The sequence below is a fragment of the Xenopus laevis genome, chromosome 9_10L (assembly GCF_017654675.1).
Source record: "Xenopus laevis strain J_2021 chromosome 9_10L, Xenopus_laevis_v10.1, whole genome shotgun sequence".
NCBI lineage: Eukaryota > Metazoa > Chordata > Amphibia > Anura > Pipidae > Xenopus > Xenopus laevis.
Window position 1 is genome coordinate 136,843,268 of NC_054387.1, and position 25,326 is coordinate 136,868,593.

Genomic DNA, 25,326 nt, shown 5'->3' on the forward strand with positions numbered 1-25,326 from the left:
TGCCATTTCTTTGCATTCGCCATTCCACTGAACAGTTTTTTCTTTTCTTTCTTACTTCTCCATGGATAAATATTTTTATAGAGACCTGCAATGTTCATGGGTATAGCCTTCCTATAAACAGGGTAGGAGAAGGCACGGAAATGGGTCACTAAGGGAAACAGGGCTTGACCTCAATTTTAAGAAATAGAACAATCTAATAAATAAAAGTCATTAGAAAAAAATGGACATGTACAGTAACTGAGGTTGAGCTGCCATTTAATGTATTATACCATAGTCACAGCCAGCTTACTATAAATACATATACAATCACATTCAAACCATTTAAAGGAGCTTAAATTCATATGTGGGCAGACAGAATATCAAAATAGACGTCAATTAAATCCAGCGCCTTCCTCAGGTGTCACTCAACAGCCATGACCTAGAGCAAGGAAACACCATTATCTTTAGGCAAAATGTGCGAAATGCAACAGTTTTCCATGCACATAGTCAATATATTTATGGATTATGAACAGATTGTGACTCAACTGCCATAAGAAGCAGGTGTTAAAAGTTTGCAACATGAAATTTAAATTCACAGTGTTCTCACTCTCTGTATCTAATGAGGGATCAGCACCCTCCAATCATATAGCAAAATGTTTCATGAACATGATTATATTGCTTAATGTACATTTTCACTCATATTTTGATTAATATCCTTTGTTAAGGAAGGATTCCCATAAATACTGAGGAACATTGAAAATAGTCACTAGTAAAGCTTTTTTTTTCAGTTGGACAAAATTGTGAATCTGGAAATATTTTCAACTTCATCTTCATCATGTAGCTATATAGCATGTGGCAGTCTCTGTTTAAGGGGGAAGAAAGTTAAAATCGCATTCTCTAATACTTGGCAAATGTGCACATTTCAATACAGCCAACCAGTTCGTTTTCACCGGTCATCTGCAAGTGAAGAAAATGAAAGTGAATATTTGATTGGTTGATGAGACCAAGATAGAGAAAGGACAATATTTTTTGCCCCTCAACCACCCCAAAAAATATATTTATAGCAGAGTTTATCATGTCCTCCACAACTATTTCACTGACTGGGGGTCTTTATAATAGCAATGATCCCGTATTTTGCCAGGGCTAGGGGTTCTAGAGCTCTGCCTACATCATATTTTTATTTTGCTGATGCAACTGAAACCATGAAGAAGACATGAGTCTTATTCTGTCTCATTTACTTCATTTGTCTCCAATGGGAGTATATTTGAAGTTTCCTCTTGTCTGTGGACATTTGTGGTATCTGCTGCTCCACTCATCATGGTAGCTTTTGCTAGAAAATAAAAAAAAATTAAAAAAATGTTAAGGATGGCCAAAGCTTGGTCATCATTTACTTGTAACACTTGGGCTGTGTAAAACCACTGGAGGCCCAGAGGAATCTTACTGAAAGCATTTCTAATGAGGTCACTGGCAAGTAGTCACATTTACAAACAGCCTTACCCTCTCCTAGAATCTCTTTCAAGGCATCAAGTTTTTTCTTTAAATTAATTTCATCTTCTTCTATCTGCTGTGTAACAAGTCTCTCGTAGTTAGGATCTGTCTCCTTTTGGGTGAAAAGGATCAAATCTTTGGCTTGGTGCCCAATGCTGGGTTGGCTCTGCAAGATCCTCTCTTTCTCCTCATTGCTGCTGTTATCAAGATCATCTACCACAACAATCACATTGTCCTTCCCTACAGACATAAACAAAAACATATTCCTTGTATCTAGGTGGGCTTTGTCTTTACTAATCCACTAATAAGCAAGAGCCCAGTGGGTGAATCCCATAACAAGTCATTGAAAAAAAATTTGTCTCCTCTTAATAGATTGAATTATACCATGTACAGTATGTCACACATTCGGTTGAAATAATGAGTGTTTGGGAGCCAATGAAAGTTTATGAGGTGTCCCTAACATCGAGGGGCTTTGCCTACACTACTTATTTTTACCAAATGACACATTCATTCATAGATACTTTGGAAGCAATTCTATTTCAATATATTACAGATTTTTAATCATGTATCTTTTCCTTTAGGCATTTAAATTAGTGCTGGGTTACAAAACCTGCAGCAAAGTAAGTAAGTGTCCTCAGCATTAAGCTTTTCTCCCTGAAGAAAAACTCTATATTGCCTACAAGAGTTGATGGCTATGGTAGGATGTATACAGCTGTCCATTAAGCTCTAAGATGGAGCTTAGGGCAATATTCTTGATACTTCTTAAAATGCTCATTGAAGTTGTCAACGAAGTGGATCTTTGAATGTTTTGACCACCCAAGAGGAGCCAATCAGGCTGATCCAATCGTTCACCCACGTTTTCATTGGCTTTTACATACGGTACCGTGGCTTTAAAGTGGCAATGTTTGGTCCATTTCAGTGCTGGTTTTTGACACCTTTATAAATATGCTGTCAGAAAAGGCTTTGGTTACAGTTTACCGACAGCTTAAGTCTAGAATACCATTGCAGGGCCGGATTTCAAAATGCCTGTGTCCCCTGCCCCCTCGTACCTGACTCCCCCGGGCTCGAAACCTTCCCCTACTGCTCATTCTCTCACATCAACCTGCTTTCCACACCTACTCTGCTACTTTGCAAATTCTTTCTCTGCCAGCTCTTCTACGTCAGCAGGGGACATGCTGCACCCTGAGGCCCAGGCCTTTGTAGCCTTCCTAGAAATCTAGCCCTGCATATATCAATAATATAGGCACCCAATATAAAGGAACAACAACCCCTGGGGCCCACTGCCAATAGTCCAAGAACTTGAATATAGCCAAGGCAGATTTATATAATTTTTTAATAGGGGAATGTGTGTTTCCCCAGGGTGAGGACAGGTCTTGCTCATGTACCTGCCGTGTGGGATTGGCTACTAACTCCAAAGGTAGCACTTCCTGGGGACATAAGAGCTCTTGGGGAAGGGACATTGAACTGACCTGAGTTATTCTGCATTGATCCACCCAGTGTGGGACTGTGGCATTGAGAGACTGTACCAGGGGTTGATTGTTACAGAGGTTCCCCAGGGCAAAGTTATTTTGTGTGATTTGCTTTAACAATTATTGCATACAGCTTTACATAAAGTTTATATTTTTATTACTGCAACTGTGTGATTTATTTTTCCTAGAGGTGTGCTCCTCAGTGCCCACTAGGTGGAGGCACTGCGCTGTAATCCCAGTTCCCAGTATCTTTCATAAGCAAAGAGAACTTTAGGGCCCTAAATTGCAAGGGGTTATTTACTATTTAAAGAGTCAGTAACCAAAGTGGGGTTACAACTGTGTTCCATAACCAGTGCAGTGGCCAGATATTTAATTTCTTCATCATAGAGAGAGTCAGTTACATCAGCGATGTTTATACTCCCTCTTTTCTTGGTGTGATAAAGGATAGCGAATGTGCAATGAGAAACATCATCCCAGAACTTGTGTCGCCCATTGTTAGAGATGTAAATGTATCTGACATCGGCCTGACATGAGTTTTTCAGATGCTGGGCCAGCCACTCAAAATGACTTTCTGAAGACCGTGAAGCGATTCCAACAGTATGTTTCTTTGGCTAGAAAAAAAATGTTGTGCATTTAAAACAGAAAAGAGACAAGGCACAACCAAATGCATTATTGCCACAGGAAGCAAACTGCAAAAAAGGCTTTCTCTTTGCACCCTCCACTCACTGAGCACCAAGAGGCACATCCCAATTATAGCCTGCATTTACCAACATTGTATTCATAAGGGGTGGGCAACCACCATTCTGGCTCCTACTCACCCTGGCCAGGGACAAATACATATGGCTCTGTAAGTATCGCATTCTGCTTGGCAGCCAATATATACAGAGCTGCTCCTTGCACCTTGCCTTGCACCTAAATCCCCTCATGTGCTCAAGTTTTGCACCTTTTATTTCTTTAGCACTTGTGGTCACAATAACTCACAATAATGCATGTTCTTAAATGTTACATTCAGGACAATGACCTGTTGATGTAAATAACTGCATAGTTACTGCACTGGAGGCAAAAAGAATCACTCCTCTACTAACTTCTCTTGATGACGCAACTGTTGCTTTAGGTTCATAGGTCCACTGTCAAGGAGGGTAGGGTACAGTATTATGCATGGAGCTTGGACCAAGTAAATAATTCTTTGCATCAAGTGAACATGTGGACCTAACTGTATAATTGTGTAATGACTGAAGTCTTTTAGTCATTTTTCCAGGTGTTTTGAAGAACCTTAATGTATTACATTGGCAAGAAGCCATTGGGCTCTTTTAGCTACATCTTAATCAACGCAAACTGCTATATTTGTTCATAAAGATCATTGTCTTCATTGACTTGCAGTTATCAGTGATTATTTAAGTCATGAGGTGGCATCTGTTATTTTAGAGGCCCCAAACTATTAGGCTGAAGCTTTTTCAGGAACCCACGACATTGAACAGGTAGGATGCTGCAAAAGTAGTCATGTAAGCCCACCCTGAATAGTATTATTCAATATTTAATATATGAATAATCTTCGAACTTGAGAAGTTTAACTGACACAAAGTGTTTATCTTCTTGAAAATGTTGACCAAATGTTGGACCTCAGACTAAAAAAAGTCTGGAAAAACTGCTCTGTATATAGTTAAGGAGGTATATGTTCTAAGCCTCTTGTGTGTAACCTGACCCCAATAGATTACCTCTACCTTACTCACCCTCCCTAGACAGTCTTGAGAGCCAGAAGGTACCCTAAAGAAGTGTGGGTATCAGTGCTAAAATAAAAGACAGTAACATGAATGGTCATATGCCCACCAGATAAATAATGTCCTCAAAGACCCTAACCACTACTTCTGTAAGCTACATTGCTGCAAGAGCCCCTTCTGAGTCAAGTTATCAGTTAATTGGGGCATGGACAACTATTACTTCTACTCTGCATGCATTTAGGTATTTTATTCTTCAGATAATTCAAGTTTATCAATGCAAATAAATTATCTCTTACCGAAGAACCGTAACTTTCATATCCTAGAAGAAAAGAAAGGTTATTAACATTAGAGATTTTGTTCACAATCAATGAGCAATGGTTGGGGGACCCAACATGAAAGTCTTTTAGGGGATGACAATGAGGATGGAGGTACACCTACACTGTACTGTGTAGCTAAAAGCTCTTAACAACTTTCATAATGGGTAGATAATAAATTATTAAAATTGGTAAAAATATTTATTATTGTTGATTTTGTATTGAATTGATTTATATTGACCTCTTAGTATCCACTTCAAAATATGTCTCCCAAATGTTATTGTACAATAACAAGCTTCTTTCCTGCCTGTCTGTATTATGACCATACAGGGGGCTACTGACCAAGAACTACCAACATCCTATGCTCAGGGCTGTTTGAAACTATAGTTGGGATTTCTAATATGAATATCTGTCACCAATGTATGCATATTTTGGTACCTCCGTAAGCAGTAGATAATGCCACCTTTATCTGGTCCAATTTCTTCCATGGATTTAAACTAATGAGGTTTTCATATTGCTCGATTTCTCCTCTTGTGAAGAGCAGTTGGTTATACTCTTTTCCAATTTTCTCGTGCAACTTGTTCTTCATCTCGTCTTCATGTTTTTTGTTTTTAAGATGACCCAAAGCAATCATCATGTTTTTCTTCTCTGTGGTATAAAAATAATAATACAGAGTATGATAAAAGTAATATACAAGCATCTGGAATGAAGAGAATATGATTACATCTTCTAACATGTGCATAGTAACAGAGATATTTATTATCTGTATTCATAAGAAGTTTGCATTACAATTGTATTTACAGATTGAAGATAGTATGGTTCAATAAAGGCATTGTTTTTGCACCTCAGTTGTTTGGAGAATTGTTGCTAGTTTCTACATTCTGCTTTGGAGTGCAGAGACCAATAACTATCCAACATGACAGCAAAGCTGTCTGTTCTTGGCCTTATTCAGGGGAGCAGGTCTCTCCATTCAGTGCCAACAATAAGAAGCCCATTTATCAAAGGTCAGATTTTAGTGGTTTTAGAGGTTTTTGAAACCACCATTAAACACTATTTCTCTAAAACCATGAATGCCATGAAAGTTATTAGAAGAAAACGATACCACAAAAAAGAACACTTAAGCAACAGATAGTTAATATAATATTACGTGGCATATTAAAGAATCTTACCAAACTGGTCAATATATTTAAGTTAATACTGACTTCTACAGGACCTTGATAACCTTTACTTTGCAATTTTTTTGTGTTTTTCATGAGTTTACACATTATAAATCTTGAATGTGAGAACCACTTTGTTCCTACAATGCTGAGACTGAGAATAGCAATGTTATGATGCATATGACATTGCTATGACAAAGGTGTTGCTTAGAGAAGAACTTGAGCGAGGAAGCACCAGCTAGATTTAATGATACAACCAGTGGGTATGGATGATATTTCCAACACTCAAGGATATATTTTTTGCCTATAGTAGTGACACAATGGTGATTAATTATGGGACTGTGAACCGGGAAGGATGGGATATAAAAAGGACCATAATTCTATAATTTGGAGAGACCTGAATTCTCATTAAGGAAGGCTGTTCATAGGCCAGAAGAAGCCCTCAACTTCTCCAGATCGAGTTGGCATCATATTAGTCTGTTATGAAGTCCTCTGTCAGCTTGGCCATTCTATATATTGGCTAAAATTTGGCAGATATCTATCAAGCAGGTTACAAAAAGAGAAGTGAATCAGCGCCTTGATCCACAGCACTCCCAAAGGGTCTTTCTAAGTCCATATGACAATCTGACCATTAGGCTGGGGGCCAAGATCCTGAGTTGGTCCAGTGCACTTGTGTCCAAATAAAGTAAAGATCTCCTTGTATAGTGAATCTTACAGCATATGCCCAGGTTGAGAAGAAGCTTGCCCATATTCCCTATACTATTTATGTTGTAGACGTTTACTGCTACCCAATAGAAATGTCTTTCACCTATTTCACCCTCAACTTTCCCCCATTCCACATTTCTGTACTGAAGATCAGAAACTAGTTATGGATGAACTTTTACCAAGTTTGGAAGTTGTCTGTCTCACGGTGCTGGCAATCATAGAATCAGTCATTTTGGATCCAAATGTGCCTCGGTGGTAAAAAAGTATATAGGAAAACTCTGTGAGTTTCTTTTTAAGTCCTTCTATATCTTCAGAGTAGCAGATAACTTGCACATTATCTATGTGGCCTTTAAAGATTTGCGATTGCAAACAGTATTTCAACCATTTGCACTCGTCCTTCTCCGAATAGGTCAGTATCCCAACAGTGAAGGATTGTCTGAAAAGCTGAACAAAGGCAAAGCAGATGTTACAAAACAAAAAGCAGTCATATGGGAAATAATAAACAAATGTTAAATATATTTAAATGATAACATTTCTTTTGTTCGGTGGATATGGGTTGAATGTAATTGAGGATATATATATATATATATATATATATATATATATATATATATATATATATATATATAATATATATATATATATATATATATAGAAAAATGTTCAGTGTCAATGCAATAAACTGTAATGTTGGGGTTAACTTACCCAAACAAGCAGGGGATCCAGGTGCACAAACCCTAAACCTTCAGCTCAGGAAGGCAATATAGCAGATAATAAATAGTGATAGGCTGGCACAAAACGGATCACACTCCAAAAATAGATGTAGTAAAAAAGTATTTTTATTAGAGCAAAAACATCACAACAAAGGCCTTACGCGTTTTGTGCCATAGGGGCACTTAGTCATAGGCTAAATGAACAATTATCATATTTAAATGAAAAAGAACCAATCAGTTGCATGTATCTAACTGCCAGTCCAAATTGGAGGCGGTAATTGGAGATAGGCCAATGGTAAGGATTCATTCCACAGTATGATTAAAGCTTATGGTTACAAATTGAATGTCTATCAAAAACTTTATACATAAAAATACAGTTACATAGTTAAAAATGGAAGTTGTTGCAGCTCGTTAAAGCAGCATTGTATTTTGATTTAAATAACATAAAACAAAGTTCAAATGTTCAGTTTACATAGGGTGACTATACACTTTCAAAGATTTTTATTTTTACACAAAACAGGAAACGTTATATTCCAAGTTCATGCCAAATTGAATGTAATTGCTTCAAAACAAAAAACAGGAAAGCCAGAAGAAAGATTTCACCTTTAATCTCTTGAAGACCTCAACTGGCTTAGTAAGGAACTTTATGGAATAATTAATAAAAGGTGTTAATATTGTAGATAAGAATATCTCACCCTGCTTGGCCTGGTATCTCACATAACCATTCATATGTGGTATCTGGCTGTTCATCCGTCTTCAACATTGTTGTTCTCAAACTTATATTATATTTGAAAGTATCTTTATACCCTGCCAGAGCGGATCCTGTTACACATTATGACAGACATGTCTGTGCATCAGTACAAACTAGATATAGTCATGGCAGAATGTAGCTACAGGCAGCAAGACTATGCTCTATTATGGCACACCAGTTTATGCTGAGTTTATTTGTCTTTCTATAGAAAAATTATACAACTGATTACATATTTTAACAGCTCTTCTAACATTTAACCAATGTAATTTGCAAGGAATTGTTGGGACACGTATATTTAAATCCTCTACTAGTTAAGGAAGTCCCATTAACAGTTACCTATGCACTTGGGAAGATGTTTCCTCAATTGGCCCAAGGAGGTTACAACCATTTCCAGTTCTATGGTTAATAAAATAGGTTCCCATCTCCTATGGCTTCCACCTAATAACCAGAGTGGATGCTGCTGGGGAATCTGGTACATAAGTTCCCAACAAAGACGAATGCCCTAACTGAAATGAGCCATTAGTGTAAATTGGAGAACAGTCTGCCAATTGTACAAGTATGCTCTAGAAGTGTAATACAGAATTTTGGATATTTCACAGTTAAGGTGGCCATACAATATTAGATCTGCTTGTTTGGTGAGGTCGCCCAATGATCGGATCATAACCCAATATGCCCACTAACGACTGGGCGATATCGGATGAATCCGAACGTACGGCCCTGGGGCCTAATGATCGGATTACAATGCTGAGAATGGGCACCGATGGGTCGAAGGAACGCATCAACCAGCGGAAGCTTGCAGAAAAAAATCAAACTTGCCCGATCGATATCTGCCCAATTTTTGCCCTGATATCGATCGGGAGGACCCGTCGGGAGCAGATAAGCTACCGAATCGGTCTAAAGCAGGGGTCCCCAACCTTTTTTACCTGTGAGTCACATTCAAATGTAAAAAGAGTTGGTGAGCAACACAAGCATGAAAAAGTCCATTGGGGTGCCAAATACGGGCTGTGATTGGCTATTTGGTAGCTGCTATGTGTATTGGTAGCCTACAAGAGGCTCTACTTGGCACTATACTTAGTTTTTATGCAATTAAAACTTGCTTTCATGCCTTGAATTTAAAAAATTAGCAGCTACTTTGAAGACCCTGAGAGCAACATCCAAGGGGTTGGAGAGCAACATGTTGCTCACGAGCTACTGGTTGGGGATCACTGGTCTAAAGGATCGATATCGGCAGCTTTAATCTGCCCATGTATGGCCACCTTAAGCCTCATACACACAATGGGTTAACAGATATCTGCCTTTCCATCAATGGCAACTGTGAAGGTGCAAGCCTGGGCAACAGCCACCCTGCCATAAAACAATCCTCGCAGCTACTGTAATGTCCATATCAAAGATATGTGTGGTGTGAGCAGGGATAGCAAGAGCTCCCAAGTAATGGAGACTCTGTTGGATCAACAAAGGGGCTCCTGGAGCATTGGATGTTGGGATTTCATCCACAGTGCCTCCTAACTTGATTTCACTCCCTTCTCTACCTAAGCAGAGATAAATCATCTCCAAAAACAGCTAAGATTGACCTGACTGTCTGGGACTGTCTTTTGGGTGTGGCTATCCTGGGAGAAGGGTAGTATGCTTGATTGAATGGTCTTCCTTATGTGTATATAAAGAGCAGTATACAAACGTTGTTAGTTAGGCACTTTCCACTCCCCTCCATTGCACCTTTCCCTAGCCCTTTCTTCCTTCCTCCATCTTAGTTAGTTCCCTTTTTATTGTATATCTTTTAATTCATTTGTAAATAAATACCACTTATTTAAAGATCAAACTGTTTCATTAGACTGGCACCCCAAAATAGAGCAGATCCAACAAGGAGTGCAAGCTAGACATAACTGCTAGGAAGAGCAGCAATGAGCTCTTACATAGGGACTCAGGCTAATATTTGTCTCTGAGGCTTTCACTGGAGGGGGCCCCAGACCACTAGCAGGTACTCTAATAGGTGAACTGAAACTTACCACCATGAACATTATTAATTAAATCTACCTAACTGTACAACATGAGTAGTCACCATTCAGTGAGGGTCCTCCATCACCATGTATCAGTTACCCAAGTATTCATAAATTAAAGGGTAGTTTAACTCTGATACATTATTAGGCTAGACATTATGTAACTTAGTCCAGAACTTCTAGAAGCAGATGTACATCAGCACTCTGATTGAGAAGATCATGCATCGAACTTTGTCTACCAATAGATTTATGTTTTAGGTTTTTTTATCTTGGTCAGCCATTTCCTTGTCATTGGCATTGCGCATGCAATGCGTCCACTGGGCCAGTTAGCACCCGGGCAGTTACCCATGGCAACCAATCAGATGTTTGCTTTCACTGTTCCACTTGAAGTTGTTGAAGAAAAGCCAATCACTGATTTTTTGTCATGAGTTACTGTCCAGGTACAAATTTTGACAAGTATTTATAAATGAGCCCAGTTATGCCTTCCTGGTGAGGCCGCCAGCAGGAAAAAGGATTCCATGAGAATAAAGAGATTTAGCATTTTATCTTCATGACTCAGGACTTGGCTATTGGCTGGTTGGTGTTTGTTTTGAGAAGGTTCTTGTTGTTACACTGATTGCACAAAAAATATAATTTCTACTCATTAATGCACCTTTAGATGTCCTTTATACCGCCCAGTATCAGAGACACACTAAAAGATAACATTATGCCGTTAGATCCAAAGCAGACACTACTAAAGTATGTAAAATTCTTACCCAAGATGTAGTATAGTTAGACAGAGTTAAGAATATCCATTCGATCCACTCCTCAAAAGAAATTAATTTTTCTGTAACAGTAAAAGTAAAAGCAGTTAACTGATTTTACACAATTAAAACATTTTCAGGTCGTAATACTAATCTATGTAAAGGAGAAGGAAACTTGTCTTCCACTTGGGGATGCCAAATGTATTGACTTAACTGAAACCAGGGGCCGGTGCTCCTATCAGCAGAAAACTGCACTGGCCCGGGGTTATTCCAGTGAGCACCGCTGAGCGATCCTCTTCCAGCTTATTCTTTCGTCTCGCGGCTGCGCATACACAGTAGAACTAAAAGCCAAACTTTAACTTGAAAACTGGCTATTGAAATTTGAAGAAAGAAGAAGCCGGAAGAAGATCACTCTGTGATGCTCACTGGTATAACCCTGGGCCGGTGCAGTTTTCTGCTGATAGGAGCACTTGTCCGGGCTTAAGTAAAGGTAAGTAAAGACAATCACTTGGGGGTGCCTAACATTTTGTACCCCCAAGTGGAAGAAGATTTCCTTCTCCTTTAAGGTAATAGTTATTGAAAATTAGAATTTTTGTGCTGGAGAGATTATTATTGCGTGTTTTTGCTTGAACCTTCTGAAACCTGAACACATACAATAACATTTTATTGCATTCTTAAGTAAATCAAAAGTCAATTCTAAAGTAAATGGAGTGAGTGGTGCCTTAGTTAAGTGGTTGGGAGGGAAATGGAGATGGATGCAGAGGAGAAGGGAAGAACAGGGAATATGGATAGTGGCAATGGAGTATATGGATAGTGGGTAAAGGATGTACGAGTCTTTGCTGGTGGTGAGAAGAGGACAACCAACATCCCACCTTTGTGTCACACCTGGCAGTGTAATGCTGGCCCCAGTTTTAAGCTCAAGCGTGACTTTGGAGCCAAATGTACAGGGTCTCCCAGAGAGCTGAACAGAGCCAGCATGAGTAGCTGTAAGACTGTCAAGTACAGAGAAGCTGTTTAATCTGTGGAGGTACAGATTGAGCCCAGGCTGTCCCCTGCCAAGCTGCTAGAAACTCAGGAGGAGAAAGGTGCCACTGGTGAGATTTATCCTGCTGCAGAGCTGCCTATAATCTCCAGTGTGATTGCCTCTGAGAGCATCCCGGTGAGTGAGCCACCCAAGGGAGGATACTGGCACGGATACAAGTGTGGGGCCCCAAAGTGAAGACAAGTCTTGTGTTTTTACCTGCTACGTGGGAGCTGCTGCTAAATTCCAAAGGGAGAGGTACTTTTGGGAAATGGTAGCGCTACCTGGGGAATAAGAGCTCTGGGGAAGGGAGATTTCATTTTAACTGTGTTGTTATTAACCCCTTCCAGAGGATTGTGATCTCATGAAACTGGTGTAGAGGCTGCCAGCATTGGTCTCAAAGGGAAAAAAATGTTCTGTCAGTAATGATGTTACATGTTTGACAAAATGGCGGTTAAGAAGGGTTGCTGAACTATGAAAAATAAGTGTCATCTTACCTTTTATAGTAGATGCTATACTATAGCCTGGATAATGACTTTGTACATTTTCACTTTCTCCTTTGTAAGAAAAAAGAGTGAGAAATAATACTTTTTAAATTATTTTCCCTACAATATCAACATATGTAGATACTCCAATGAGGTAAAGGTAACACTCAACAGGTCATCCGTACAGAGGAAGTCATTTGATTACAGTGGGCAAAATGCAAAGTGTGGAAACTCACAATTTGCTGTTATTATTATTATTATTATTAACATGTATTTATATAGCGCCAACATATTGCGTAGCACTGTAAAGTAAATGTGATTATACAACTACATCACATGAATTACATACATTGTTATTAACAATGCAGGTTTCCATTCCCACCCACAGAATTCCAGGAATGTACAGAGATAGATGTAAAACAGCATTAAAGGAGCTGTAAAATAGCAAGCCTACTGGATATACAGGTATGGGACCTGTTATTCAGAATGCTCGGGACCTGGGGCTTTCCAGATATCGGATCTTTCTCTAATTTGGCTCTTAATACACTTAAACATTAAATAAATCCAATAAGCTGGTTTTGCCTCCAATAAGGATTAATTATATCTTAGTTGGGATCAAGTACAAGAGAAAAAGGAAATTGTTTTTAAAAATTTTGATTGTTTGGATAAAATGGAGTCTTTAAGGGACGGCCTTTCTTTAATCAAGAGCTTTCTAGATAATGGGTTTCCAGATAACGGATCCCATAGGGTGACTAATCTCCCCAACCTGCCTCCCGCCAGCTAAAATGTAAATCGCAGATGAGATGGCACTCAGAGCGATTGGTTTTCCAAAGTCGCCTCAAGCTGCCTCACGAGGAAACTTTGGGCGACTTTGGAAAACGAATCGCTCTGAGTGCCACCCCGCCGGCGATTTACATTTTAGCCGGCAGGAAGGCAAATTACACTCATTGTGGTCCCTAAATGAAGCTGACAGTTGTGTTATCAGTTTGTAGGATTGAAAAGGAAAATTGTGTTCCGGTGCATTAAGCATAAATTTGACACTGGATATCGACTGCTAAGTGTTTTAGGAGAATTAAAGATGTAGTTGGAAATTAGAAACTTTTCTAAAATCTTTCCTAAGCAGAAGAACATCAGAGCAGCCTCTTTCTTTCTCCTGACAACTTCCTTGACTACTTGCTGGTCAGACTGGTGGGAAAATGACCAGCAGGTGGCGCTGTTGTAACACAATTCATTCATATTAACAGTACATGTATCCCTTAATATCTTGGAAGTAAAAACGAATAAATAATGAAAATGCATTGCAAAAGTGCTTAGAATAGCCCCCTCATTAATGTTACATTCACTTATTTTTAAGGTTTTCATATCCTTTAAGACTGCTCCCTACATTAAATTGTTTGTGGGGGGGTGGCACCACAGTGTTTCTCTATTGGAGCATCACTATGTTGTTTCTGTCTGATTAAGTAATTTATGCAGTATAAAAATAATGCACCCATCAATTGTGATCTCTGTATCTGGCATGCAGTGCAACACTAATTACCTGAGAGAGAATCCTACCTGGTTTGTGGACTATTACATAGGGTTCACCATCTATACCACACTCGGGGGTTGTGGTTATTGAAGTGTCCCATGGTTGTTCATTTTCTGTAGCAACAAAAATTAATTTACAAGGTAAATGCATGTATGGTTTATGGAGTTTCTCTATCTATGACTAGCAACCAATCAGATGTTTGTTAATAAACAGGTAGCCAGGAAGTGCTAGCTGCTGATTGGCTGCTGTTGATTGCTAGGCCTAGAGCAAGTACGTCTTTTATCGTTACTCCATGAACATTAGTTTAACATGAAAATGGACAAAGTCTACACTTTACTAAATATTAATATTAAAGTTAATGAAATAAAAAAAAAAAAAGCTTATGTTTTTTTTATTTATTGAGCTAAACAGAGAAACTGAAGCGCCTCCATGTTTGGTCCTTGTGAGGTAGATTATTCGATTCCTAGTGCTCAGACAATCCTCCTGCATAATGGACCCCTGCTAAAGTTGGGCCGATAAAAACTGCCAAAAGACTAGGGGTATATTTAGTAGGGATGCACCGAATCCAGGATTCAGCCTTTTTCAGCAGGATTTGGCCGAATCCTTCTGCCAGGCCGAACCGATTCCAGATTTGCAAATGCAAATTAGGGAAGGGAAGGGAGATATCGTGACTTTTTGTCACAAAACAAGGAAGTAAAAAATGTTTTTCCCTTTCCACCCTTAATTTGCATACGCAAATAAGGATTTGGATCAGTATTCAGCCAAATCTTTCGCAAAGGATTTGGGGGTTCGGCTGAATCCAAAATAGTGGATTCGGTGCATCTCTAATATTTAGCAAAGATTGAAATTAGAGATGACCACAATCCAATAGTATGAAATCTCGCCACTTTACGTTAATTTCTATGGGAATTTTGATCCATTGATAAATACTCTTTAAAAAATATGAATGGTGCGTGGAGATTGATCTCTAACTTCACTCTTTGATAAATATGCCCCTGCGTGCTTCCTGGACCAATATCTGGTGGAAAAGGAGGCAGCTATTGATCAGGCAGGTTTAAAAATTCTGTCGGATCAAGGACCACATCGGTTTGTTAATGCGGTCTTCTCTGGCTGACTGCATTCCTGGCATTGTGAGCCAATCATTGGGCCCTAGAGACCACGATTGGATCAGCCCAACTTTTCCCACTGAAGGCGGGCATATCGGGGCAAGATTCACTTATTTAGCGACTTCTACGAAGAAGCGGATCTGCCCTTGTATGGTCACCTTAACATAACAGGCACAATAAATAATGAGCTGACTCGAAAGAACCAATAATGGAGTACCGCAAACAGCAAAGGTTTTCATCAACTACTTGCCCCAGGCTACCCATATCAGAACAAGGACGACATTAAAGGGAATGTAAAACCAAAAAATACAATATTGAATAGTGAAAGAAGTGCAGTATTTTAAGAAATCGCCGTTTTTTCCAGGTACAATGCAGCATTTTTTCCTTATTTTCAGCAAAATTGCTGGAACGGGTTAAGATACAGCCACTGCTGAACATTGTGCACAACTTGGCCCATGATGTGCCAGATTAGCTTCTGATTGGCAAATCACTGGAGTTTCAGTGGACATCGTCTTTATAGGATTTGTGCCCATATCCCATCTCTCTGATTTTTTTTTAACTTTTTATTTATTGCTTCCACAATCCAGTCAGATAATACAGCAGCCAGGCCACAGGAAAAAAAAAAAAACATAGTTTCACAGTTCAGAGAATATCTCAGGAATTCCTGGCAAGTAGAGGTAGTTGGATTTTTGGTGCAACTTTCCCAACTTGCAGGTTATGAGGTGCAATTTTGCTGAAATTTGGGAGGGTGGGGAAAGCACTACATGGAGGCTTTTTCCAAGTTTTGTTTAGCAAATAATGCAAGTTTTGCAAGTTAGCATAGAAACATTTTGAGCAAATATACAGTAAGTGCCAAGGATTTATATAAAAGTATTGCTTCCTTCCTTAAAGTTAAAACAGCTCATTGACTTCCAAATTATAATGTTATTTAATAATATAATAAATACAGTATATTATTTATGGTTTCAAGTTTGACACTGTCAAAATACTCCCTAAAATGTTCTCATACGCTTACCAATAGCTGATGGCGGGTACTCTCCATGGGATGGCTCCATTCTGATAAGTACCTGCAGCTGTCTCTTAGTATTCAGTTCAAATACACTTTCCCGACAAATAATGAGCTGCAACCTTGAATGTGTTCTTTTCTGTATATAGAAGAAGGTACAGCAGAATGAGATGGTGCCTGTAGTAACAGTGGATAATAGTCTCTGGGAAGGGAGTGTGACTGTGGGATAGCAGGTATAGTAGGGAGAGATGGTGCCTATAGTAACAGTGGATAATAGTCTCTGGGAAGGGAGTGTGACTGTGGGATAGCAGGTATAGTAGGGAGAGATGGTGCCTATAGTAACAGTGGAATAATAGTCTCTGGGAAGGGAGTGTGACTGTGGGATAGCAGGTATAGTAGGGAGAGATGGTGTCTATAGTAACAGTGGATAATAGTCTCTGGGAAGGGAGTGTGACTGTGGGAGAGCAGGTATAGTAGGGAGAGATGTGTCTATAGTAACAGTGGGATAATAGTCTCTGGGAAGGGAGTGTGACTGTGGGATAGCAGGTATAGTAGGGAGAGATGGTGCCTATAGTAACAGTGGATAATAGTCTCTGGGAAGGGAGTGTGACTGTGGGATAGCAGGTATAGTAGGGAGAGATGGTGTCTATAGTAACAGTGGATAATAGTCTCTGGGAAGGGAGTGTGACTGTGGGATAGCAGGTACAGTAGGGAGAGATGTGTCTATAGTAACAGTGGATAATAGTCTCTGGGAAGGGAGTGTAACTGTGGGATAGCAGGTATAGTAGGGAGAGATGGTGTCTATAGTAACAGTGGATAATAGTCTCTGGGAAGGGAGTGTGACTGTGGGATAGCAGGTATAGTAGGGAGAGATGGAGCCTATAGTAACAGTGGATAATAGTCTCTGGGAAGGGAGTGTGACTGTGGGATAGCAGGTATAGTAGGAGAGATGTGTCTATAGTAACAGTGGATAATAGTCTCTGGGAAGGGAGTGTGACTGTGGGATAGCAGGTATAGTAGGGAGAGATTGTGTCTATAGTAACAGTGGATAATAGTCTCTGGGAAGGGACCTTGGGGTATGTAATAATGGTCTCTGGGAATGGACTATTGCAGAGCAGATATACTTTGATTACTTACATGCAGAGGCAGAGTACACAGTGCACTTAAAGGAGAATTCAAACCCCCAAACTAATAAAAAACCCTACCCCCTACCCTACATAGTCCCCCTCCCTGCTCCCCCTGCTCATATGTTAACACCTGTAAATGTCCCTATTCCTTTAATCACCCCTCGTTGCAGTCAGAGCTCATGGGCGCCATCTTCGGTCTTCGTTGCATGCGCAGTTGGAGCAGTCTTCAGCTTTGTGATAGCTCCGAAAGTGACGGAAATTGTTGAAGGAAAGGAAAGGGACACGGAGAATACCAAAGTGACGGAAGATGACGCCCGTGATGGCAAACCCTTGTAATAGGCCATGAGACACCAATTTAGGAATGCTGGCTAAAGTGTTTGGTATTGTTATCCATTAGTTACACAGAGCTGACATGCTTTGCAGCACAACTTGTTAATTCTGGAGGAGCTCACAGTGTAAGGTCCATATTAAATTCCCATCACACAAAATTACTAGGGCCAACTTCATTAGTAGCCATTCAGCCTGCCTGTTTGAACTGAAGGAGAGAACCAAAGTAATCAGGGGAAAGCCAAACAGAAATGCATGCTGGGAAATATTTTATAGACTAAGAATACAGCATTGCTGATTATATGGCACAGGCAACAGATTCCATTGCTCTTACATTTCCCCCCACTAATGTATCTTCTCATTGCAATGATCCAAAATACTAAGTGCACCTATATGTAAAAGTATCTACAATAGACTCAGATTTAGTCTTCCAGACTGAAGGAAACAAGATTCAAATAATTTATACAGTGTGACGGGTCCCCTTTAAAATCCAAATTTTTCTGAATTATTTGAGTTTTTGGCATTCGGACTTTAATAAATAATCCCCACAATGTTAGGCTGTTTGTCAAGTGATTAATTATAAACAATTCTAAGCTATTTAATGGTATTTATAGTACCGTACAAATAATAGTTATATAGATTCTATATAAAATTCTCTAGTAAATAAAACTTCCCATTACCCAGTAGTGCAGTCGTTGGAAAGATTTTTGAGAATTTATATGGGCAATCGTGTTTTTCTCCCATTTGATCCATATGCCCCTTATTTTCCTTTTGGCAAAGGCAACCCGAATCTGTCTAGGGGTCCCCTATGGGGGCAGTGCGTATTTTTTAATTATAGGGATGAAACAAATGTGGTCGCCACAAGAAGTCTAGGAGAGAATTCCTTACTGCACAACAATTCCCAGCACAGTTTAACCCTGGATTATACATTACAGGATGTTGGGAGCTTTAGTCCAGCGCCAAACGTAAGGACAAGAGAAATACATTTAAAGGAAAACTATACCCCTCAAACAATGTAGGTCTCTATAAAAAGATATTGCATAAACAGCTCATATGTAAAACCCTACATCATGTAAATAAACCATTTTCATAATAATATACTTTTCTAATAGTATGTGCCATTGGGTAATCATAAATAGAAAATTGGCATTTTAAAAAATAAGGGCCGCCCCTTGGGATCATACGATTCACGGTGCACACAAACATACCAACAAACAATACATGCTAGGTTACGAGCCAGAGTTGCGCCTTTTGCGTCAACACTTCCTGCTACAGTTAGAGCTGCAGTATTTCTGGTCAGGTGATCTCTGAGGCAGCACACAGACCATCACAAAAAAAGGGCATGTACTGCCGCCATTGCCGGGATGCTCTGGCTCGGAGGGGGTTTGGAGCACACCCAGCAGTTGGACCTATTTGCTGTTTTTGCTAATTGTAAATGCATCTTGAACAGTAAATTCGGATGTGACTCCTCATAACAGTATCCAAAATACATTAAACAACAAGTGTATATAGAAACAATGCACCTGATCATTGCACTTGATAGTCCAGCAGCTTCTTGCAGTGGCTGGCGTGGATCCGCCCGTCACGGAGGTGGATGTTGTACTGCTTCTGTCTCGGGTTCCATGAGTTCAAGACAGTTGTGATTGTCTGTTGGTTCTGTCATGGTTGGGTTAGAGTCAGTCACAATCCCTTCGTCCCCCCTCTTCTTCCGAGTCAGAATGGGTCGGGAGAAGAGATGCGGGATTGAGCATTGTACATCGTCTCAGTGTGAGGTTAGTAGGGGTAAGGAGAGTCACTTCAGATTTGGTCAGAAGTGCTGCTGAAAGATGTTTGGTTTGGACCTGGTTGAGAATTTCTTGGACAGAGTGTGGGATGAGAAAGGTTAGAGGGGAATCTAAAACTATGTCACCAACTTTCTGTAATAACACAGAAAGTATAGAGAGGACCCATTCTGAATAAAATATTAGGGATCCAATCTCTGCTGTAATTGATCAGACCTAGAAGGGCTCTCAACTGTCGGGCATTACGAGGTCGGGTGAAGTCTTTGAGAGTCTGTATCTGTTGTGTTGTTAGGTGTTGGGTCCCTTTTGAGATACAGAGGCCTAGAAAAATAACCTTCTCCTTACAAAACTGCAATTTTTCCTTGCTAGCCTTATTCCCAGTGGATGCCAGATGGTTCAGTAGCGAGATAGTGTGTCTATAGCATGAATCCTTGTCCGGGCAACAAACTAATAGATCGTCCACATATTGTAACAGTGCGACCTCCGGATCCTCTGGCACCCACTGGTCTAATACCACCTTTAGCTTGCAACTATATTCCGATGGGCTAGTCATGGACCCCTGTGGTAACCGGGTCCATATCAGCTGTCTACCCTGGAACGAAAAAGCAAAGATGTATTGACACTGTGGATCTAGTGGAACAGAAAAGAAGGCATTAGACAAGTTGATAACACTAAAGTACGAAGCTTTAGGAGGAATGGACGGAAGTAATGTGTGAGGATTAGGCACTAACGAGGCATCACTGACTATGATTTTGTTATCATGGACCAGTCGGTAAGTGACTTCCTGACCCTTGGCTGATTTTTTTGCCACTGGAAATAAATGTGTATTACAGGGTGATTGTGTTGGGGTTAAGACCTCGATTTGGAGATATCTATCAATCCAGATCTTGAGACTGTCCATCTGCGCTATACTCAGAGGATACTGTGGCAATTTTGGTAGCACGCAACCGGGGGCAATCCGTATAGTGGCTGGGGGTACTGGCAGCAAGCTGACATCATATTTGTCAACCGCCCAAACCTTAGGGTCTATCTCAGCTAGTACATCCAGGGACAAATGTGTACCAGGTTCTCCAGTATACGGGACTGCCACCACTGCACACAGCAACTCGTCTGTGAGTGCACTAGTTACCACAACACCCTCTGGAGTATAAGTGATGTTGGCCTGAATCTCCGACAGAATGTCTGCTCCCAAATAGGTTGATAGGGACATCATCTGAAACTAATAGAGATCTGACTTCTTCGGTGTGTTGACCTAACCTGCAGTACAATGGTTTCGTCTCCCTAAGAGTCACTGGATGACCTGTAAGCCCAATGGTGGGAGTTGTGTTGCCAGAGAGTGGAATCCTGCCTTTTAGATCTTGTGTTTTTAGAACAGTCCTGAGGCAGGACAGAGGATATGGCAATTCCTCAAGAAATAGATTGAAATGGGCCGACACCGGTTTGCCTTTCCCCTAGTGGGCGAAGCTATGGGACTGTGTAGCAGCTCCGAAGGTTTAAACTGTTTCAGGGTCTGGTATGAAATGGTAGGTTCCCGGGGGGCCCTCCGTACTACGGTAAGATTTCCCCGGGTTTGGGTTATGTGCATGAGGCTGGTCAGGAACAACTTTATAAGGACTAGGAGAATTTTGTTCTTTCTTGTCCTCATTTTCTGGACAGTGGCGCGCTAAATGTCCTTTTTGATCGCAATTAAAACAAGTTATATTAGTACGTTTGGTGAGTTTCTTTTTCCTAGTATAGGGAAAGTGGTCCTGGGCTATTAGCTCAAGAGCTGCCATGATTTTGGCCGACTTGGCATGCAGGTCCAGTTCTATGGCCTGGATTGTTGCCATAAGGGAGTGGAAACTCATAGAATGGGCCTCTGGTCGTGCAACCATTAGCCTATCTCTTAGCTTAGGCACCAATCCAGCCAGAAATTTAGCCTTTAACATTAGAGGGATAGGCGATACTGACTGGGTGTTCTCTGGGGCATCTGGACCTGGCTCAAACCCTGCATCTGTTACCCCTTGTTTTAACCTCTGCCAATAGACCGAGGCATCCTCATCTGGGCCCTGGATCGCTGTCATAAACTGGAATGGGGACACAACACTATACATAGTGGGCATTTTGTCTGTCAGTTACTTACAGAATTCCTTGCCCCCCCCGTAGCGCCTGTAATCCCCCTCAGGGCCCTGTTGGAAGTCATCCCTTTCCAAGGCCTCTATGCATTCTAATTTGGATTTGTCTAATATAGAGATACCTCTGGCTTCACATAAGGTGACCAAATCGGATTTTCCAAGGCGGCAGTAATCCGTTTTGTCAGAGGCATCTTTTGCGGATTCCGGATGTGGGGATGGTGATGGAGACAGATGAGCTGAGGCTGTTGAGATGACCTGTGCTGCTAGCAAATTTAAACCTGTTTGCAGCTCTGCCTCGTCCTTATCATTATTGCTTTCTGCAGTTCTGGCTGGAAGGAAGTACATGATTATGTTTGACCTTACTGTCTGAGACTTTTGAATGCCCTGCTGCTAAGGCTTGGTAGATTCCTGTAACCACAAATTGGCCTTCTCTAAAGACCCATGTGTTTGGAGTCTGGAGTGGAACTCACGGACGAACTTTTCCCAGATCCAGACCTCAAACATCCCCTCCTTAGGGATGGACCATTCTAAACCTGAAGACCATTTGTGCCAATCTTTGAGGGGCTTAACAGTCCCTCCTTCATATGTGGATTTCATGTGCTGCTGAGCCGTCCTGAACTCAGAAGTGGTACCCTTCTGTTCCCTAGATTTCCCTACACCAATACTCGAGTCTCGAGCTTTTTCCAAGTAGATGCGTCCACCTACAGTGTCTACGTCCACCGAGCAGACCGCCGTCGATCCTTACCTGTTCGTCCTCTGAGTAGCTCTAGGGCTTCAAATACGAACCATGGACATTATCCACCGTAGCCCACTCAGAGAGAAGGATCAGCGGCCGAGGGATCCGGACAGGTACGAACCACGGACACCTTCCTTATCCCTCGTGCTAAATTGGCTCAAAACAGTGCCCTGACTGCAGGATAAGAGTCCCCAATGCCTGGAGTGTTGACAGCAAGTGAGAGGGAGCGACAGGAAGTGAGAACAAGGGAGATATAGTTGAACCTTCCTAGGGTTTCCGGTACGAACCACGGACACCTGGTCACCCCAGTCAGGCCAATAGGTTTTGAGAGAAAGTGTCTAGAAAAACAGATAGAAACAGAGAAACCCCTCCCCAGTTCACCTCCCCAAGTTCTGTCCCCCAAGCTTCCGGTACGAACCGCGGACACCTGGTCACTCAGTGACGGAAAGTCAAGAAAGCGAACAAGAAAGGGAACAGTCCTCAATAATTTCCCCACAAACTCCACCCCCGGGCTTTGGTACGAACCACGGACACCTTCCACCCTTAGGATGGACCTCGAGGGGAAGAGAAAAGAGAACAAAGCTCACGCGACAATTGATGAACCCGAGTAGGCTTGGCCCTCTTTTTCTCCTCACAAAAAGCTAACCAGTTCACTGTTTTTTCGCCCTATACAGTCTGACTTCTCAGCACAGTCCTTATGGACATAATTAACAGGAATTTCCTTCCCAGCAGCAACTTTCATAAGCAGACAGCAGCTATCCTACACTACCAGACCTCCAATGACGGAAAAGATGTCTTCCAACCAAACCTACAGAGAATGTGTTGGTTTGAGAATAGATTAAAACAGAAAAGAGGGCTAGCCAAAAGCAAGGTAAAGACTTAGTGTGGTAGTTATAGACAGAGAGAGAGAGAGGGTAAACAAAAGTGTTTTAAAAGAGAGAAATGGAGAAAAGTGAGAGAGATGGGGATAATAAAGGACGGAAGGAAGGATAAAGAGAGGAAAATAAAGAGAGAAAGAGCAGGAAAACAAGGAGTATAAAAAGAGAAACAGCTAGTTAACATATAGCCTTATGTTGTAAACCATGCAGCACTCTTCCTTCACTCACACAAAAGGACAATTACAATTACAACACCATGTGATGGTCTCTTCCTTAGGAAAACCCCCTATCCTGGAGGAAGTAGGAGTCAATAGACTGCAGGGAACAGCAGAGAGGTATAACAAAAATGTAAAAAATGTTCCAAAAAGTTCAAAGAGAACTTTGCTGTTATGAAATGTAAAGATGAAAATCTATTATATACAATAGAACAACTGTTAGGGTTATATGCAGGGGATGTGCCTCCCACCAATAGCCCAATATACCTTTTCAAAAACTAAGACAACATGGCCGCTGGCACATGTGCTTAAAGACAAAGACAAAATGGCCACTGGCACATGTGCTATTTCAAAATGGCGTAGGCTCCCCCTGCTCAGCGCTCAGCAAGGGCTAGAAACTTGGTTTGTAATTCAGATTGGTCGGATTGTTACCCAACCTCCAATATTGAAACTTGTAATAATAAAAGCAATACAATCCTCCCAAACTAAAGATTTTCTCAAGGATGAAACCTATAGAGTCGCAATTTTAAAACAAACACCACTTAGTAGACAGACAGAAAACAAACACAAATGAAAATAACAATGATTCTAAATCCCCTCTAGATACTGTTGGCCATATCTGCTGCTACAAGATTATCCTACAACCACCCGACATACACAGAAACTCCCTCCACTGGTCTGAATCACTCACAGATCCTCCAGCAGGGGCAATAACAGTCCCTTATGGTTAAAAAACTAAATTAACGAATAAACCCCACAGCAGTTATGCAGATATGCCCCAACCAGTACCTGGGCAGTTAATACTGAAAAACACCACACATACACCCAAAAGGTTCTTTTGGTAGATTTTTACCTGATTCCAGCAGCCTAGAGACCACAAATCAATTTGCAGACAGCAAAAACTTTCTCAAATATGAGAGTATCAAAACAAAAAGGTCTTACCTCAATGCCGGCCTTTTTGCTGCCCGAAAGAAAATATGGCCCCTTTTAATTCTGCTGAAATTAAGGGAAAAATTGAACCACCTGCATTGGCTCGCCATCTGTTGTGGTAGACTTAAATGATCTTTTGCCTTAATGGACAATCGATCCGGAAACCTTGATGTATCAATGAGCATGTTATGCTATGAATCAATTGGTGGAACCAGCACACAGACACATGTCCATAGAAGAGGGGGGGGAAAGGTAGACTGCCCTAGGCAAACAAGACACCAGGACAAAAGGCACTTCCCCCGGTAATATACATATACACAGACACAGTGATCTTAGCATGGCTTGTACTGATCTTGTAAAAGTACATCTTTGTTCAGTGGTCCGTATTCCTCAACCCCACCCGGCGCCACACCCGGCATGCTGCAGTCACGCCTGATGAACACAAATCGGATGGGAATCGGAATGATCGGGCGACTGTGCAAAGGTTGGTCGTAAAGACGCTTATCCCGCATCGGTGGCGGCCATATGGCGAAATATAAGAAATTTCCACGTCAAAGGTAAGAGGTGTAAAAGGACAATATTTACTTTAGTATATATACCAGTTTGGTAAGATTCTTTAATATGTCACTTAATATGATAAATTGCTTAAGTATTCATTTTGGGGGTATAGTTTTCCTTTAAGCAACATGACTCTGACTCAATTTCTGGTAATAACTATTGTGCTAAGCAGTGAAATCTATGAGCAAAACATTTCCTTCTGCCATTGTTACAGAAAACGCAGCTCTGAATCTAAGCACAAAGCTCTATCAGAAGTGATACTAATAAATGTACTGTGTGATGCCTATGGGTATGATTCCTCACCCAGGATCATTCCAAAGGGTTACATACTCACCTATTGGAACCCCAGCAGGAGAATGAGCCGTCCCACAATCCCCAAATATTCTCTGCTTCTTCTGCGCTAGAGCTTTGCTATCTCCCTCTTCTTTTTTACTTCTATCCTTGTCTCTGACTTATTCTCCTCTCAGTTTAGTTTCACTTTCT

General features: G+C 40.8%; 1 protein-coding gene across 1 annotated transcript; it reads right to left on the reverse strand.

Annotated features, from left to right (window-relative positions):
* Positions 1–238: 238 nt before the first annotated feature.
* LOC121397886 lies at positions 239–25,326 on the reverse strand. Its single transcript, XM_041575923.1, has 12 exons — positions 25,178–25,326; positions 16,187–16,316; positions 14,092–14,178; positions 12,550–12,609; positions 11,044–11,114; positions 7,010–7,274; positions 5,407–5,616; positions 4,951–4,973; positions 3,238–3,547; positions 1,477–1,707; positions 1,218–1,309; positions 239–936 (listed from the first exon to the last, which is right to left on the reverse strand). The coding sequence occupies exons 2-12, from the start codon at positions 16,224–16,226 to the stop codon at positions 877–879; spliced, it is 1,449 nt and encodes a 482-aa protein (XP_041431857.1). The 5' UTR covers positions 16,227–16,316; positions 25,178–25,326; the 3' UTR covers positions 239–876.